At 40.1% G+C, this 20,219-nt stretch overlaps 1 protein-coding gene across 1 annotated transcript; it reads left to right on the forward strand.

The window, feature by feature from the left end:
• Positions 1-501: 501 nt before the first annotated feature.
• Positions 502-19,656, forward strand: map1b (microtubule-associated protein 1B). Its single transcript, XM_020634617.3, has 7 exons — positions 502-888; positions 3,072-3,173; positions 10,137-10,219; positions 11,022-11,162; positions 11,511-16,665; positions 16,769-17,004; positions 17,344-19,656. The coding sequence occupies exons 1-7, from the start codon at positions 705-707 to the stop codon at positions 17,497-17,499; spliced, it is 6,057 nt and encodes a 2,018-aa protein (XP_020490273.1). The 5' UTR covers positions 502-704; the 3' UTR covers positions 17,500-19,656.
• The last annotated feature ends 563 nt before the right edge of the window (positions 19,657-20,219 follow it).

Consider the following 20,219-nt stretch of genomic DNA (forward strand, 5'->3'; position numbering starts at 1 on the left):
TTATTACACTTTGAGGTCTCATAAAGCAACAAAAAACCACCGAGTTACTATTTTTTAAGTTCTTTTAGTAAAGATTTTATCGATTGAAGTGAGTCAGTATTTATAAAGCCTATATTTTATACATATATATTTAGTACAATTTTGCAGAACGCATTATAAGCAAGGCCCCAAAGGCTTTGCTCCTTAAAAAAGATTTTTTTAAAATTGAAAATAGAATAGTGAAAAGAAACCGCAGGATCATAGTCATTCCTGTGCAGAGATACAGATCCTCGAATGCTTCTTAAAACCAACAAATTCTTCTCAAAAATCTCAGTCTGTAATAAAAGTTTGCCTAGTTGTTAGAGTGCAAAAAAATCCTAAGTGGTACAGGTAATGATGAATATGACAAACACAAAAGATCAAATCTGCTTGACTTCCGGAGGCGTTTGATTCGTTGCGGATGACATCAGCTGTGGAATGAGTGTGCGAAAAAAACACCCGGCGCCCTCTTCTCTCCCCGGTTACCGAACATGACACAATGTCTGCCGGTATAAAAAGCCAGGGCCACTCCTATGCACGCTCCACTTGTCTGTCTGGAGACCACTTCAGTGCTCTGCAGTAGCGAATAAAGGGAGGAGGCTGCTGCTGCTGCTGTTGTTGTTAGGATCCGGCGTGCGCACGGGAGATACAAGAGAGAGAGATAGAGATACGGAAGAGAGGAGAGGATGGCTACCCTGGTAGAATCCGCAGAAATGGAGACTTTAGGTGGCCAAAGCAACACCGGGGCATCTCCGAGCTCCTCAAGCCCCTCGCAGCACTTTAACGACAGCAAATTTTACCTGCTGGTTGTGATCGGGGAGATGGCATCTGAGGATCACCTGAAGTGTGCCATTGCGGACATAGAGAAAGGTAAGATGGGGCTTGGAGAGGTGGGTGTAGGCCACTAATAGCTGAACTTAAAAAAAAAAACATTGATAACATCTTCCCAGCGTTATAGCTTTAAAGTTGGGGTTGTATCTTTAAAAACAAGGGTGCCTTTGTTTGTAAACGCCGGATTTTACGCATTGAAAAATTAACGCAGAATTAACGCAAATAAGTGGTTCGTTAGTGTCAACGAAACCTAATGTATGTGCTCACTATTTGAACTTAAGTTGATGTTATTATAATAGGGATATCAAAGAGCCCCTCCCTGTGACATCCTCAGAATATTTCGCCAAATCAAGTCTTCAAATCATCTTTTCATCCACAGGTGCCTTTCCCACTCATCCACTGTGTTTAAAATCACTGTAGCTCAGTTTTATTGTTTTCTCTGTCATATTAATGTTACAAGGCCGAATTGTTGTCATCCACACACGTGGGCCAGCTCCTCGGACGCTTCTGTCTGCAGTGATTCAGCAGTAAATCTGCTCTATGCGTCAGTCTAATGCAGGGTCAATTATGTCTTCGGTTCCCGTACAACTGCGCGTTTTCCCTCCTACAGCACCTTGCCAAAAGCTTTATTCAGGTGCGTCAGGCTTTTGTTTCAGAAGAGAGGAGGGCAGCAGTTTACATTCGGGAAAAGACGGACGGGGTTAATAGCAGCTTTCAGTGTTTGTATTTTAAGAAAGCTTGTTTTACTCGCTGAACTAAATGCGATCTGTGTTTTTCTAAAAAAGACTGATTGTCTGTGACAATGGAATAATTGTCCACTTAATCGCGTGAGAACATCTCTCCATCATCACTCCGCATCCAGCTCTCTCATCCCTCACCGGCTTGTGGGCGTGGCTCTGTCCGCACTGCGGTCCCTACGGAAAGCCACAAGGAACGATTTTCAGCAGAGCAGAAGGGCGGTTTAGAAATGCTACAGCTGCTGTATGTGTGGTGGCCAGATGATTTTGTGTGTGAGGGGGAGGAGAGGGGAGGAAGGAGGAGAATATGGCGCAGTTTGAGTGTAGGTGTGTAAACAACGCTGTTTGAAAGACATGAAATTGTTCCTTTTAAATCGTTTCATTTTAAGGTTTCAGCTATTAAGATAGCTTTAACTTCCTAAGAGTTGACAAAAAATGTATTTAGTCTACTATTTAGTTTGATCAGGCTATTATTACAGTTCAGGCCTTAGGCTGAAAGTTCACCTTTGACCTTGGAAAGTGTGAAAACAGACTGCCCTTAAACAGCTTTTCTGAAGCTTTTGGTTTCATCACAAAGTATTCCTCAGCAGGAATTGCCTATAGTCTTTGTAGGATTGTAGTTTTTTTTCCTGAATACTTTAAGTTATTCCATTCATAAAGGAATGTATAGAGTATACCACATTTCATAATCTCCTAATTTTTATCGTCATGTTTTTATGGCATAATGCGCCTTTAACAATATCTTATCCACAAAGCATTTATTTGAACTAAATGTTTGTAAAGGGATTCCCAACAACGCAAGTATATGATATATCTATGCATAAGGATCATTTTCGTCTGTCTTTAATGATCAGTAATTCTGCTATGATGAGTCAAAGAAAAATGAACTTTTAACTGTTGTCATCAACGGTCCTAACATGGTTTGCATTGCCACACCTTTTGTTTTCAGTTTAGTCTCGCAGGCTTAAAAACCCTTTTGACAGAAAACTTAAAGTTAAATTCAATTCTACAGACATCCGCCTTTACAACTTTAAAAAAACAAACATTATATTCTTTGTTATTTTGTCTCTATTCCCAGTTAGTGTCATCACCTGAGGCCTTCAATTGACCTTTACTCTGCACATAAAGACAGGATGTTGCCACCATGTGCTGAATGGAGGGTACCAGAGTGTCTGGTCGTTATTGCCAAAACCGAAACTGGGCTATAGATATTTCCTATTATAGATTTGTTGTCCCTTGCCAATCCGGTAACAAGTCCATACATGTTGCCCCTAAAAGTTTGTCAATGAACTGGAGGCAGAGGATCACTTGAATAGATGTTTGTGTGTATGTGTGTTGTGAGGGGGTGTAACGCCTGTTGTGTGCATCGATTCATTCGACAGCCGAGAAAACATATGTTCTTCCTCCCCGGTGTGTTTTGCTTTTGCGGCCTTTTTCAAATTTCCTGTTGAGTTTATGTTGTGTCTGTGTCCGTTTTTCTTGCAGGGATTCGCTCATGGGACACAAACCTCATAGACTGCAACCTGGACCAGGAACTCAAGCTGTTTGTCTCCAGACACTCAGCCCGCTTCTCTGCAGATGTCAGAGGTAACGTTGAAGTAAAAGACATTTTCTATGATACTGTCACACTAAAAGAGTGATTTATATGGTTCCAACCATTTCAGTGCAAAATCTGAGTACATACATAAGTGTTTATAGCCCAATAAAAACACAATAATTAAGTCAAAGTCATTATGTAGAAAATAGTATTGCCTAACTACCTGATTATTATCAATGATAATATTAAATCAATAATAATAATAAAAATCAATATAATAATAAAGTTATTTATTAATTATTGTGTTCATATTTTGAAATGAGAGGAAATGTGACATTTTGACTTGTTGAGATACTCTCAATTGTTCATTTGACTTAAAGAACATAATGCTCAATTTCCAGTTAAAAGTACTTCTAAAAGGGAAATTTCCCATGTGACAATTTTTTTTAAATCTTAAAACAATGATTTTCTTGAATACATATTTTAATAAAAACCTGTTTCTGCATTTATCCAAAAACAAATATAATTACCTTAAATCTCTGCTTAAACACGACACCTGACTTGATATACTTGCAAACCACTGCACCTTTTATCAGTGTCTCGACACTGTCAGCTATAACTCCTGTGCAGCACACTAAGCAGAGGGGTTTTATTACCTCTCCTTGGATCCGCCCTCTCAGTGTCTTGCTGCATGGAGCTCTAATAGCTGTATTATTTGCAAGGTAAGGGAGCAGCTCCATAAAGATGTAACAGATCCAGTGTGGCAGGACATGTGGGCCGTCAGTGGGCAGAACGGCCTTGGCGGTCAACAGCAGTTACAGGCCCTGCTTGGCTCGGCTCCATATTGAACTGACCAGCAGGGCTCCATGCTGCACAATAGATGGATCCAGCCGACCAAATGCACACTAAATCTGATGGCTTATTTTAAAGCATATATTAAACCACAAAATTGGGCTTACAGAGGGGAATTATAATTGCTTGAGATGGATGTTATACATGGCGATGTAAAGAGACAATCCTCAACACTCTTTTGTCCTCTGCCTTGTTTTTTTTTAACCATCAGATCTTCCCATCCTCCATTCTTCTCTTTTTCTTCCTTGTGCACTGTTGCCTTGCAACCCAGTTCGAGATGCACAGTTGATTCGAGAGTAATTAGCACGGTTAAATCCCTTGTGGCAAATGTCCATGAAAATAAAGAAGGAAGGAGAAACAGAGGACCTGGGGAACAGAGAGGGTGAGGGGCAAGACTGAGAAAGCAAACAAGGGAGCAAAGGAGGAAGGAGGTTGACGCAGGAGAGACATAAATGAGAACTGGGTAGATAAGAGGCAAAAAAAAAAAGTGACACATCTGAACCGTGAATTAATGAAGTAAAGACTGAGAATTGAAGCTGCATAATCAGTTACACTGAATTATATTGCCTTTTAAAGTTTTATGCCTCTGGCTTTTTGCTAAGTCTCTTTCTCAAGGGAAGGATTCCAATTGGCTTTTAGCTTTTTACCGTGTACTCTATTTGATTACCTACTTTATGAAGGGTTTCCTAGAAAACTACAATATTTAGCTTGACATTGACAGACTTTTGTGTCCCTTGAAAACAGGTCCTCTGCAAAAAAATATTTCATTATTAGAAATGCCATGTTAAAAAGAATAAACCTTGATTAGGAGACGTTGATCATTTGGGGAAAAATGCCTAATTGCTTGTTTTTGTAAGATGCAAATCTAAACCATCTTTATGTCTACGTGCAATATAGAATCTGAATATGAATCTAAAGGAAGCCGCTAAATAGTGAAAATTGGGTTAAGAGCTAGCCGAGGTCTGCCTGAAGAACCCTACTCCATCCTACCCACTCCCTTACTTACACAATAACTTTTGTTTGTTTGTTTTCTTTTGTTTTCCAGGAGCAATCATTTATTTTAGTATTGACAGAGGTTTTAATAAGATATTGCATCTGGAGTTTTTTTGTTATTGCCTTCAGATCAGAGCCTAACTGGATGTTACTCTGTGTGTCAAGTCTTTATGCTAAGCTAGGCTTACTAGCCCCCGGCTGTAGCCCTGTATTTATTTAGAAATACGTAAGTGTAAGGTATCAACCTTCTCACCTTACACACACAAAGAAGGCAAAGTCAGTTATTAACCCTGATATTTCCTGCTATTTGTAAAATTGCACAAAACCTTAATCACATAATGAGATAACCTTGTCAGAATGAAAAGGGAGCAGTCTGTGGTGCCTTTATGTAAGACATAACTTGAACTACAGTTATGGTAAAGAAAAAATCCTGAAATATCTTTATAAGCTTAGTTTTTCTGAATGTGTACCTATTAGCCTCTACTGCCTTCATTGTCAGAGCTCAGTGCTCAAAGGAAACACAAACCTGCTGGTGGTGTCTCGTTGGAGGACAAATACAATTATCTGTCTGCTTGATAGATTACATGACGTCCATCAAACTGCCATCATGTGCAGGAAGCCTGGAGCCCACAGAGAGGAGAAGAAGGGGAGGAAATAAGGGGTGAGGCTTTAGCCCCCCTGTGTCTCCCTGATGGATATATGATACTGCTGGTTACATATGGATTTTCCAGGACTCAGAATTAAGTACAGGCACTCCTGAAAAAGCAAACAGAGAGTCAAAAAGCCGTCCTAAAAACACAAAGCTATTCACTGATCAATTGTAATAAAGAACTGTGTTAACTCTCTAATTTTTTTATCTTATTTATCCTAACTGGACATTTCTGTAGCTATAAATCATCAGATTAATTAGTCAAACAAACATCTACCAGTAAGCATCACTCCTCGTGAATTGGAAAAGAAAAAGGTGCTGGGAAGACATACTATAGATATACAATGGCCCTATCAAGGCAATCATTTGCAAACTTGCAACTAAATAAGTTGGTCAAACTTAAAACACTTGTTCCTTTGGGCCAATTTAAAACTATGCCTTTGAATGCAACTGTTTCCATTATTTGTATTTATTCTGTCGGTGCATACTGTATGTATTCTGTTTTGATGTAATCCACAACTCGGTATGACCTCAATGACTTTCGGGTTTTAAATAAAGGTTGAATAAATGAATGATTGATGTAAGCATTCAAAATGACTGTAATTGCCATTCTAGTTATTACAGAAAAACAATATTTTAGGGTGTGAATGTAATAATTACTTTCTTCTGACTGCCAGGTTGTCATTATTTCTGGCATAATCCTAAATATAATGTATGTTAAGGAGCTTACAACTGAATGTTATTTAGAGGCATTGAAGCTACAAAACAAGTGATTGACAGTTCTGTGACTCAGCTGGCTTAACAGTCTGATTAGCTCTATGTCCAGACATATTGCGTAGACTACTTTTAATCCAGTGTGGGGATGCTGAAGTAAGGGTTAGGGTGACATTGAAACTGTGCTCAGGGGAGCCCCAATCTCTGCTTCTGAAAGTCATCACGACCAATTATTACGTTAAAGTGGAAAATGAAAGGACAGCAAGGTGAAATGTGCTGACACATTCAGGAAATCCACCTGAGCTGATACAATTATAATCCCTAAGTGCAGTGTGCCTTTAGTTGCAAAAGAAAAAGGAGACACTGAATTTAGTGATTCCACTGATCTATTTTTGGTGTGGTGCCATCCTCATTGATGTTCCCCTGTCTGGCTCAGTCCGTGGCAGACAGGCTATACCAGTCTTGCACTTTCTATTCAGCCAAAAGGAGAATGCTCAATGATGCATTTCACATTACCTTGCCTCCTGCTGAGACAGAGGCACGCTGGGAGGTGAGGATTTTTATATCGATCAAGGTAATTGTCAGGGTCGATCAAGCTCCAGTGAACAATCTGTCTTTTTTTTGACGAATTGGCCGAGACGCGAGGCAATTTGGCATGGGGGTGGTGGTAGTGATGGTTATGCTGACTACACCAAGCCTCACTGGTCCTTAACTCTTTACTGTATTCTCTGTTTCAGCGCATGAAATGCCGGTGTAACATGCACTGAGACAAACAAAGAAAAAAAAAGGCTTTTCTATTAGATTAGCAGTTCCAGACATGGTTCGTGTACAGTGGCTTTTACATGATGACAAATAGACTTCCGAGACTGATTGTTCTCTCATTTCACAGACCAGTGAAAACCTTCCCCTTTGGAAGTCGTTGTCAGTCTTTAAGGAGCTCTGTTCATCAGTTTAGGATGCTCTCTCCTCAGAACAGAACTGAGTGAAGCTAGTTTCTCTAATAGTCAACAGGGATTTTGTGATGATGGTTTAAGACCGACTCAAATGTGCAAACATCCTGTAGTTTAAGTAATTCTCAGTGAAAATTTCCTAACCTAGTTCATGTGTCAGCAACAGGCTTAGGGGGGTTTTGAGAGGTTCAATAATTTATATTTTTATCCACGGGGGATCAGGAGTGTTTTAATGAGATTTCAGGGGAATTCATTTAATAGATATCAAGATACTTTCCTAATTGGGGGTGCAGGTAGCCTAGCCGTTAGTGCGCATGCCCCATGAACAGAGGTTAAAGCCCTCAAATGCAGGGGTCCTGGGTTCGAATCCAACATGTGGCTCATTTCCAGCATGTCATTCCCCACTCTCTCTATCCCAAATTTCCAAATTTATCCACTGTCCTGTCTCTCCAATAAAGTCATAAAAAGTCAAATATATATATGTATATATACACATAATAAACTTTTGATAGAGAAACATTGCTATCCATTGGAACACACAAATTATTGTGAAGAAATCTTGGCACAGCTTGCATAGGAAACAAGTAAATAAATATAATCGACATCATCATTTGACAGGCATACCTGTCTGTATGTATTTAAATTTAAAAAAAATACAAGCTTACAGGCTAAATAGGGGCATATCTATTTTGCATGTGACAGTAATTTAACATTTTATTCTAAACCAACAAAATATAACATACATCCTAACTCACTCAGGTGTTTTTCTAGCATGCTTTTCCTCAGTATATAGTCTTTCTTGAAAACGTATGGCAGCTTCAAGTCGTTCATCAATTAATACATTTATGTTGCGATCTTATAGAAAAATAAAATAGTAGAAAAAATTGCAGAAAGGAAACTGAAAAAAATGCCCTTTCACTTCCCTCCAGACATCAGACAGCTCATTCCACACTAAAGGGTTTTTAAATTGCTGGGAAATAACCAAAGCAAGAGTCATTATTTCTACCTTCCATGCACTCCACAGAATATTAAAGGCTGTATAGAAGCCACTTCACTATTAACAGCAATGATTGAAAGACTTTTTCCATATGGAGTGACAGCCCTCTGGGAGAAGAAGGCGGGGTTAATGGCTATAGAGATCTTTTATGAGAATCTGCTATATGAAATATGTATGGAGTAATTGTCCCAGCAGCTAGATGTGCGCTGCAGAATCACATCCCAAGGGACGAGGAACAGTCTGTCTTCAAAAGGATGGTTCTGAATTCAAAGATTATATTCATACAACACCTTGCTGCCCTTTAAAACCTACAAGGAACATACTCTACAATTCTAAAATCATTTTATTTTTCTACAATTCGTTTAACAGACGCTTTTGTCCAAAGCGACGTACATCAGAGAGTAAGTACCACACAAGCAAGGATCTAGAGAGGAGGATACAACATCAGTAAGTGCAAACAAACAGCTTTTAGTCTGATTGGACTCAGGCGCTGACAGGCAGTGCACAGGGTTAAAGCAAAGTTTATTCTGGTTTTGTTTTATTCTGGTTGAAACATTGCCTTTGATTTTTACCTTGCATTTGTTTTTTACCTTAAATCTGGATTCCTAATATATTTAGAGAGAAAAGAGATAACAAGGTGAAGAAACAAAGACAGAATGTGGGATTGAGTGGGCTTAATTATGATGCAGGAGATCTCCTGCCCATGTGTCATCAGTTGGACAAGAAGGTTACCCCTTTGTACACAAAGACACACCCACAGTGGGATCAGTATCATTATCACCATCAATCATCCAAAACCTAGGGTTATTGATCATGTTCCTGCCACAACCTGCTATTTATTTTCTATGTTACAGCTCTCTCATGAAAGGGAAATATCATTACAGCAGTGTGGTATAATAAAGCATATACCCCCACTGTACAGACAGAAGTAAGAGTTATTGGGTCTTTTGTCTGTATCAGCCTCTAGAGGCTGAACCAGTGAGGTCAAGTTGAGCTGAAATGATTAATTGAGTGATCAGCAGTCAGAATGTGGCATTTACTTATAGATGATCATCAGTATTTGTTCATTTCAAATATTGTCATAGCAAAGCTGCAAATAATTCCTCCCATCAAACTTGTCATGAACATTAGCTTGTTGTCTTCTTCTGTTATAATAAATTGCATATCTTCAGGTTTTGAACTACTGGCCAGACAGAACTAACCCTACCATAACCCCACCACCACCACCACTACCATAACTTAGCCCTAATTCTACCAGCCATAACACTAAACTAACCCTAACAAACCACAATACCCCAAGGTAACCCTAAACCCTAACTCAACTCTAAACCCTAGAGTCATCTTATGCTAAAACACGATTTTTAACAGGTCTAACTCCAACTCTAACCCCAAACTGCCCCATTAACACTTTGTCATTTTATGCTTAAACAGGTTTTATTTTAAGGATTGGGATTTAGGGTTTGAGAGGTGTGTTATACCTCTTATCTCTAAAGCTCTCATCCATCTTAAGGATAAATAGCTCTACTCAGTAGAGGCAATTAACATTTACACAGCTATGTTGGAGCTGTCAGAGTGACTGTGTAAGACGAATGAGATGTTAAATTAGCTGAGCCCTGTCACCATCCCTGTGAACCTATACTCCAGAGAAGGGAAGATTCATAAAGAATAATTATAAAAAATACAAATTGTCGCAAAGTTTTTCTCGTACCAACCACCATCATAAAAAAAGGAATTTATTTTCTGATAAAATAAGGCAAAGCAGATCATCATTGTTGAAAGGCAATTTGTTGCCGTGATTAAATAAGATAACCTTGAAACTAGTTGTTCATATGCAACTGTTTTCTTTTTTTCTTTTAAGGGCAGAGAATTCTTCATCATAAAAGCAATGTGCTGGAGACAGTAGTGCTTATCAACCCTTCGGATGAAGCCGTCAGTACCGAGGTAATATCAGATATAATTGTTGTTGATAGTCTGTTATACTGTTGTAACATCCTACTCGTTCTTTCTCCAACATGCTATTTCATGTAACATCCTCTTATATAGGAGGGATAATCCACACATCCATTAAAGTGTACATTTACAAAGCAATTACAGCTTGAAAGGGGTCATTATTCAGCAATGGCCCATCCACCATAGTTGGCCAATTATGCTTCAGCTTAATATGAATGGCTGCTTGTTGCTCCTGGTTCGCATAAAAAAATAGGAGTGATTAGGAGCTCAAGGGACTTCACTAATGTCTCAGAAAAAGAAGTGTAGACGTGTTCCTTTAGTAATGTAGTAGAGCTTTTGCTGAGCTTAGTAGGGAGGAAAGTCATTGCAGGGTCAGGAACACAGATGACACAAAATTTTGCCTTGTGTCACTGCTCCTATTCAGGGTTGTCTTTACCCCGCAGCTATGTCTGTAGTCAAACTGTGCTTTAATAATATTTCAGGGCACAACAGGACTGACCTGGCCAGCTGCTTAATACAGCTGATGTTGCTGCAGTAGAAAAATTATTTCTAGAAGCAAGAGATAGGGGGAAGGATTTTGCAGAGTGGCAGGAAAGAGAACAAGTCTGCTAATTAGCTAATGGATGTGAGTGAAGTAAAACTGGTGAAACTGCAAATTCACTAAATCATTAAGCTGGTTCCTGCAACAGCAATGCTTTGAATAAACCATTTCTGTTCTTCTTGGTTAAATTGTGTTCCTCCAAAGTCAATGGTGAACTAAAAATAAATGTTTTTATAATTCTTTAATTTCCAGGCTCGATTGATGATCTCAGACACTGCAAGACACAAGCTTCTGGTTCTCTCAGGGCAATGCTCTGAAAACACTGGAGAACTGATTCTTCAGTCTGGATCTTTCTCTTTCTTTAACTTCATTGACATATTTACCGACCAAGAGGTGAGCCAAAATTATTTATCTGTTTCAAAAACAAAAAATTAAAAATAAGCCATGATATTTCCATATCACACTTTAACTTGTGGTCAGTGATACTTTTTCTGCCATGAAAAAGTTTAATCCTCTGCTTTGGTTGATTTATGTTTAACATTAATGGATGGCTTTCAAAAATGTATGCATTTTGATTTTGAACTTTTTAATAAATATATGATATACAAAGACTATGCTTATGTCCATATGCATACATATAGAAACACAAACTGTAAAACTGTAAATTGAAAAAAAATTATTGCGTTATGATGGACTATAAGATGTTACAAATTAAAGTCCCTTGATTTTTCCCATGCACAGATTGGTGAATTGCTGAGCACCATTCACCCAGCAAACAAAGCCAACCTTACACTCTCCTGCCCGGAACAAGGCGACTGGAAAAACTCAAACTTGGACAAACACAACCTGCAGGACTTCATCAACATGAAATTAAACTCCACTCTTATACTGCCTGAAATGGAGGGGCTCTCAGAGTTCACTGAATATTTATCCGAATCTGTAGAGATCCCATCTCCCTTTGACATGTTGGAACCACCCACCTCAGGTGGTTTCCTCAAACTCTCTAAACCATGCTGCTACATTTTCCCTGCTGGTCATGGTGACTCTGCTCTCTTTGCTGTCAATGGCTTCAACATGCTCATCAATGGTGGCTCAGACAGGAAGTCTTGCTTCTGGAAATTGGTGAGACACTTAGACAGGGTGGATTCCATCCTCCTGACACACATTGGATACGACAACCTGTCAGGAATTAATAGCATGCTGCAAAGGAAGGTGGCAGAGCTTGAAGAGGAACAGTCACAGGGTTCGACAGCTAACAGTGACTGGGTGAAGAACATGATTTCTCCAGATATTGGTGTTGTCTTTGTGAATCTTCCTGAAAACCTGGATAACCCTGAGCCCAATTACAGAGTTCGGAAGAACCTTGAGGAGGCAGCATTCACAAAGCAGTGTCTCACCAAGCTGAATTTGAGGATAGAACCATTGCAGAGGCCTGTTGGAAACAGTATCGAACCCATCATACTTTTTCAGAAAATGGGTGTTGGAAAACTTGAGATGTATGTACTTAATCCATCAAAGAACAGCAAGGAAATGCAGCACTTCATGAAGCAGTGGACAGGTAGTGAACAAGACACTGCTTCTATTCTGCTGCCAAATGGAAAAGAATCAGAATTCCCTGTCTCCTATTTGGCGTCTATCTCTTCACTGATTGTGTGGCATCCTGCAAATCCCTCAGATAAGGTTGTGCGTGTTCTCTTTCCTGGAAATACCACCCAGCTACAGATCTTTGAAGGTTTAGAAAAATTAAAGCACTTGGACTTCTTGAAGCAGCCAGTTGTCACTCAGAAAGCAATGGCTTCTTCTTTGCCGTCGACCCCGACACTAAAGCAAGCTAAGATGAAACACAGAACAGAGAGCAAAGAAAGCCTCAAGTCTACCCCTAAGCCATCACCAAGCAAAAGCATAAGGAAGGAATCAAGGGAGGAGGTACCAGAAAAAGCAAAAACAGATGCAGAATCATCATACGAAAAATTACAGAAGACAGAGAAAAAGGAAAAGCCTGTGCTGAAAAAGGAAAAGGCAAAGGCCCCGGAGAAGGAAACAAAATCAAAGACTGAGCAAACAGTCAAAAATGAAACTCCTGAAAAAAAGAAGATAGTTAAAAAGGAGACTAAAGTGATTGTGGAAAAGAAAAAGGACATTAAAAAAGAGGTGGCAAAGAAGGAGGATACACCCAAACAAGACGCTAAGAAAGATGAAAAAGTAAAAAAAGAAGAGGCAAAGAAAGTTGTAAAAAAAGATATCAGAAGAGACTCACCAATGAAGGAAAAGAAAGAAGAAAAGAAAGACCAGAAGAAAGATGTAAAAAGGCCCATGAGAGACATAAAAAAGACATCTGCTATGGGTGAAGAAAAGAGTCTATGTGCCCCAAAACCAAAGCCCTTTAAAAAAGACACTGCCTCTAAGAAAGATGCAGGAACCCTGTCAAAGTCAAAAGAGAGAGGGAAATCAAAGGTGGCAAAAGTAGATAGTGGTAAACTTGTGACAAGTGCAGCTGATGTTACAGCAGATCCAGAAGCAGAAAGATGCCTGATGTCTTCACCAGAGGACCTCACAAAGGACTTTGAGGAGCTTCAAGGTGAAGAGTTTGTGGAAGATGATGCAGCTGTGCAACAAAAGCAGGAAGAAGAGGTTGTGATAATCCACCATGAAGAAATACTGCAAAGCAAAGAGTCCCCAGAGACAATAGAGTCTGTGGATGAAGGTATAACAACAACAGAGGCTGAAGGAGACAGTGGAGAGACTCCAGATGAACAAGTTCCTAAGGGAAAGCTTAACGGTAGTGTAATTGAGAAGTTTGAAGATGAAGGCACTGTAATGGAAGAGACATCTGAAGGAGCAGATTATGAAGAGAAGGGGGAGACAGAAGAAGTTTATGAACCACAGAGAGTGGAGCCAGAAAAAGTTGAGCCATCTCCTGGTAAAGATAAACAACAAGAGAAGCATGATGACGTGAAACCGGGAGATTATGAAGAAAACAATGATGATGTGACTAATAAAAATGTAAGTCTACATTTAACTGGCAAAGAAACAGAGAAGCCTAATCTCTTTGTATCAGCCTTACCCAAAGTGTCCTCACCAGTTTCTCCAGCTGCATCTATCCATGATGAAATGTTTCCAGTTGGCTTTGAGAGCTCAGTGGCCTCAGATGATGAGAACAGAGATGAACCCCAAGAGGATTATACTGTCAACTCTGGCCACACACAGTCCACCATTGAAGTCTCCAGTGTGCCTACACCCATTGATGAAATGTTGACTCCCAGAGATATCATGAGTGATGAAATCACCAATGATGAGTCTCCATCACAGGATGTTGGCAAGTTTGGAACATCAGCATCTGGAGAGTTTGGTAGGAAGACGCTGTCTCCACTTCAGGATATGCCAGGGTCAGATCATTCTCAGAGTGGCGCCACAGAAGGCCAAGACTACAACCACTCCGCTTCCACAATATCTCCCACTTCATCGATAGAAGAGGACAAATTTTGTAAGGAGGTTCCCTTGGGGGAGAAAGATAAAGGGTTTTCCCCAACTCAAGAATCATGTGATAAGTATGACACAGACTTGGCTAAACTTAGTTCAGCCTCCACAACATCCCCTCTTGTACGTTCTCCCTCAGTGGACCGCAAGGACAAGTTTGATTCTCCATCCCTGTTTGCTGCTCCAATTGAACTGTCCACAACACTTTCAGGGTGCAGCAAACCAACAGTTGATTCCGCCGTCAGCCCTGATGATAACACATTGGAAGGAGCTAACTCACCCCAATCATCAGGTCACACACCTTACTATCAGTCACCAGTAGATGAAAAGGCAGGAACCATACCACCTGTGTCAGAAAAGCAAGGACCAACAATTGTGGAGGTCACAAGTGATAAAGAGACCTCTTCCAATCGAGTAACCCCAGAGCCTTATGAGCCAGAACATGAAAGTTCCTCTCCTGAAGAGAGAGTAATGTTGTCTCCACGAAGCCTGCCACCAGCTGAACCTGACTATCTGAAAAAGACAGAAAAGTCCCCCTTTGACATAGATCAGAAGAAAAATGGAGAGAATAACCAATCAATATTGTCTTCAGCACATATCAACAAGCATGAAACAGATACTAATCCTTTCACATCTTTCAAAGAAGAGAGTAAGATGTCCATTTCAGAAGGTACAACATCAGACAAGTCAGGAACTCCAATAGAGGAAGTGGTAGCAGAAGATACTTTTTCACATTTAGCCTCAGCATCTACAGCATCTCTGGCCACCAGCTCCTTGCCAGAACCAACCACCGACTCTCCTTCCCTTCATGCTGAGGTAGGCTCTCCTCACTCAACAGAAGTAGATGACTCCTTGTCTGTCTCAGTTGTTCAGACCCCAACCACATTCCATGAGGCTGAAGGATCTCCATCCAAGGAAGACAGTCCAAGACCCATGTCTATCTCCCCAGACATCTCACCAAAGACAAAAGGCAGATCCCAGATGCAGGACGCAAAATCACCAGAGCATTCTACCATGTCAATAGAGTTTGGCCAGGATTCCCCTGACCACTCTTTAGCCCTAGACTTCAGTAAACAATCACCAGAGCATCCATCAGTAGGTAGCTCACGTGCGACAGAGAATGGACCAACTGAGGTAGACTACAGCCCCTCAGATGGAACAAATGGAAGACCATCTGAAGAGCATAGTTCATATGTTGAGAAATCTTTTCCTTTTGAAGAGAGCGATTCAGTTCCTGCAACTTCTGCAACCCCATCAGATGCCTCCCAGTCTACTCCCTCTGTTACAACCCCATGTCAAATGACAGAGATCCCACATGCCTTGGCCGAGCAGACTGATAAATCTCCAGTCACCCCAAAGACGTCCTCTCTCCCCCACTCTCCCTGTTCCAGTGGGCCATCTCCAGTGCTAGGAGGCCCCCCAGCTAAAGATAGCAGCAGCCCAATTTCACAGCCTGGGGAGAGCCTTTCCGACAAATCTGCAACACCTCTAAAATATGACAAGTCCCCCTCACCTCCTAAAGCTACTTCCCCGTTATCATCTTTAACTTTTTCAAAAGAAGAAACCTTTTCCCCGGCAAAGGAGACAAACCCCTTTAAATGTGAGGGTTCTACCCTTGAGGCGCAATCGCCCATAAGCCCCAAAGTTCCCTCCCCGTCATATCTACCGCTTTCCTCTGATCCGTGTAATTACAATTTTGCCTGTGGCTCCAGGGACCCAGCCTTCACCAAGAAGAGCCCCACTGCTCCATCCAAGACAGATGTTGACCTCTGCCTTGTAACTTCATGTGAGTACCGTCACCCCAAGACAGAACTATCCCCATCTTTCATAAACCCTAACCCTATAGAATATTTCATCAATGAGGAGAATGCCTTAGATGAGGAGAAGCCTCTGACAAAGTCTGGAGGAGGGCCCCCACCTCCAGGAGGTAAGCTCTCTGCCAAGCAGTGTGAGGAGACCCCACCCACATCTATCAGTGAATCTGCCCCCTCACAGACAGATTCAGATGTCCCACCAGGGACCGAGGAGTGCCCCTCGATTACAGCAGATGCTAACATTGACTCTGAGGACGACTCTGAGACTCTGCCAACTGACAGAACCCTGACCTACAGGCATGCCGATCCTCCTCCAGTGGCACTGAGGGACTCTGCTCCATCCTCAGGCCCCCATGATGTCTGTATGGTAGACCCAGAGGCCCTCAAGGCAGAAGAAAACCTCCACAATGCTAATACAGAGGGAGGGGAAAAGCCCAAGAAGAAAAAGCTCATGAAAAAGTCCTCCTCACCAGCCCGGAAGACTGCTTTATCAAAAGTGAAGGATTCAAAAACTTCCTCTCCTAAAAAGTGTGTTGGAGAAGGGAAAGATGCCAAAAATGCAACCAATACCTCTGCATCAAGAGGTGTAAAAAGTGTCACATCAAGTGAGTACTGTTTTCCTTAGTTATATCTGTAAGATACTTTACATAATCACTTAATGTTTTTGAGAACTTATCAAACAGAGAGGTACTATTGTTTGTCTTTCAGGTGCTGGCAGTGGAAAGGTAGCAGGTGGTGCATTGCCCAATTGTCCTCCAATGTACATGGATTTGGTTTACATCCCCAATCATTGCAGTGCCAAGAATGTGGATGCCGAGTTCTTCAAACGAGTTCGCTCCTCTTACTATGTTGTCAGTGGCAATGATCAGACAGCTCAAGAGCCCAGTAGGGCTGTCCTTGATGCTTTGCTTGAAGGAAAAGCCCAGTGGGGAAACAACTTGCAGGTAAGGTTCAATTATTAGTCTGTCAATGATATAAGAAAATGTTTTACCCGAGTACCACATGCATCTGGTATCTTAAAAATGTACGATTGTTTGTCTGTTTTCTGTGACAGACAAGCCTGACATCATTTTTATGCCATCAACTTAAAAAACTGGCATAAATTACTTAACATATTTATATTTCTATAGGTAAACTTTGGTAGTTTTTTAACGGAACTCTATGACCTAAATGGGAAGTGGAGACAGAAAAAATAAATTTAAGATTAAGATTTGATTGTTCGCCTTTGACTTCTAATATATGAATGCTTGAGCTAAGAGACTTCCCCTTTTTTCTGGTCTCAGGCCACACTGATCCCTACCCATGACACTGATGTGATGAGGGAGTGGTACCAGGAGACCCACGACAAGCAGCAGGAGCTCAACATCATGGTCCTGGCCAGCAGCAGCACTGTTGTTATGCAGGATGAGTCCTTCCCTGCATGTAAAATAGAGATGTAGGCCTGTTCAACAAGAGATCAGGTTGCTTAGTGACTGATAATGAGACAAATCATTAGTTGAGGCAGAAAACACTTCCATGTAGCATTAAACCCATTTAAACACCTATATGATCAAATTATGCTTCTTGTGTACTATTTCCACAAAAATCAATATCTGCAATGAGAAACAAAACTAATACACTACGCTTTGAGGGGTGCCATGCAAAACACAATGTTTTCTATAAAACATCATTGACTTCCTCCAGGTGTTATTTTAAGGTATAAATGGATTGTACTTGAAGGAAATTAGAGATTATAGTCCATGACTATGGTCATGCAGATTGAGTAATTATGTTGTTGTTGTTGCTGTATTGAGTTTCTTCTGCACCCTAGAACAAAATATTTGAGTGCTTTTAATCAATTTAATGGCTGTGTAGGAGCGAAATATCTCTTCCTATGGTATATTCATAAATAATGGCTGTTATCTACACCAAAGGACAAAAAACAAATTTTCTGTTATTGCCTTAGGAAGTCAAAATGAATGTATAAGAACTAGTGAATCTATCAGAAAAGTGTAACTGTACACTCCAAACGTCAACCCCATTAAAAGTTACATAGTTAAATGATGGTAAAAAAAACAAAAACTTGAAAGAATACTCAACATCAGCAATTTTAATGATGTCTGAATTTATTGATGGGCAATTCAAAGTGCCCATGCCATTTTAAAAATGTTGCTTTTGTCTTTAAGTTTCCTGGGTTTTATTTGATTCAAAATGGATGAATGTTTGTGGGGTCTTTTCCTCTGGTTTATGTTGCTGCTGGTGTATGAAAATGATTTATTTTGTTTCTTTTAATTCATTGTACTTGATGGTCCAGACTGCCTTTAATACATTAACAAAACAAAAGTTGTTTCAGAATGCCATCCCTCGCATTTGTTACATCCATAAAGTCTTCTTCGCGATGCTTTATGAGGGTTGCCTTCTATTTCACATTGTCTGCTTTATTTACAGATTTTAAGTTGTTTCACAGAGAGAAAATCATGACTTACTTCTCGTATCTGTTTTTATGTAATCACTAAACCGTGGGGAAACTAGCTCTTTCCAATTGTGGAGGCAGGATTTCATAAACCTTAAAATGTCTTGTTTTTCTAAAGCACTGTATTAAAATTATAAATATCTTTGTGGGCAAATGAGTGATTGGAAGACATGCATGAGTTATAAAACATTTGTACTTTTTTCTCTTTTCTTTGCTTAGACTTGCATTAAGAACAACAGGGCTATATAGGATTATTTTACGATATTGGCAAGTTGCATCATCTCATGGTACACTTCTGCAACTCTGCATTTTTTAATGGCACTGTATCGATACACAACTTGACTTTGGATGGCGCACAGAATAGGTTTTCAGGTTGATGTGAGCCTTTTGGGAGGCTGAACATTTCCTGTTACAAGAGAGATCTTGCTCTTTAGCCAGGATTAAAGGGAACAGCAGAGGGGAAGCACACAGAGATGAGAGAGTAAGTGACTTGTGTGTTTTAGATGTGAGTATGTTAAACTTAAACTTGACACTTTAAACACAAGCAGGACATACACCAAAACTGCAGTACAGAAGCCACAGATCAACACTGACAGGCCAGCTTCCGGTTGAACAAATCACAACTTCATTATAACAGGCTTTGGGACTCTTTAAACAACTCAACAAGCTCACCAGGTATCTCTGAAATTATATCAGGTGTTTCTGACTTCACTATAAACCAGTTTTCCTGCAGGGGAACCTTAAACCAACACCCTGACCAACAACAAAACTACAAACTCTGAACTGACATTTCTCTTGAACTGACTTTTCTCTTTTCTCTGTCTTTTTTCTCTACACTTCTTCTACTTCTCTTTCAGGCTACTGTCTCTGCCTTTTCTCCTTATATTTCTCTTGGGAGAACTTTAGTCATGTTTGTCTGCAGCTGTGTGGTATATTTGTCTTGTGATCTTGCATCCTCTCTGCCTCTTTTCCCGAACTCATATGTAACCTATAGCGAATAGTTTCGAAAAGTATTCCTTAGTGCTTTCTGATGTTTGTGTGCAATATTTCCTCTACCCATACAGTTCTGATGTAAGAGGGAACACTACTTAAGAACAAACATTCAAAAAGAACCACAATAAAGTCTGTTGTGAAAAAAGTCCAATTGTGTCTTGGTCTTTTATTCGTTGTATTATATACAAACTGTATTAAGATCACTTTGATTCTTTGCACAATATCATGCATTTTTAAGGAACTTTTATGTTTGTGATTCTAAAACATCCCCTGTCATACTAACCTCTGAGAGGAAATATGTGAGGGGAGGCAAGAAATAAAGTTTGTTCCATTGAAGTTTGGGTTAGGGGTTAGGCTAAGGGGCTCAAACTGTGATGCTCACAGTAAAACTGAACAAATAAAAGACTGACTAAGATATTTGTCTTGATTTTCTAGGCATATATGAAAGATGCTAAGATGTTTAAGTCATGCTGTGGGTGTCAATCAAAGATGAAATTGTTAAACAGTCGTTTCACCATTTTCGTCCAGACTGAAATACGTCAACAAATTCTGGATGAATTTGTTATAATGCATTCATGTCCCCATATGATGAGGGCTACTTCATGTGACTTTAAATGGTTATCAGCTTTTAGTGTCATGAAATCAGGATAGGAGGAACACAATTAGCTTTTTTTCATCCTATTCAGGAGCAGCCTATGTTAAACTCGGTAGTAA

The sequence above is a fragment of the Labrus bergylta genome, chromosome 17, assembly GCF_963930695.1.
Source record: "Labrus bergylta chromosome 17, fLabBer1.1, whole genome shotgun sequence".
NCBI lineage: Eukaryota > Metazoa > Chordata > Actinopteri > Labriformes > Labridae > Labrus > Labrus bergylta.

Excerpts from the sequence above, each read along its gene's own strand:
- map1b (XM_020634617.3), top strand. The coding sequence starts at position 705 with ATGGCTACCCTGGTAGAATCCGCAGAAATGGAGACTTTAGGTGGCCAA. Across the intron at positions 16,666-16,768 it reads TGTAAAAAGTGTCACATCAA|GTGCTGGCAGTGGAAAGGTA; the intron begins GTGAGTACTGTT and ends TTTGTCTTTCAG. Across the intron at positions 17,005-17,343 it reads AGTGGGGAAACAACTTGCAG|GCCACACTGATCCCTACCCA; the intron begins GTAAGGTTCAAT and ends TTCTGGTCTCAG.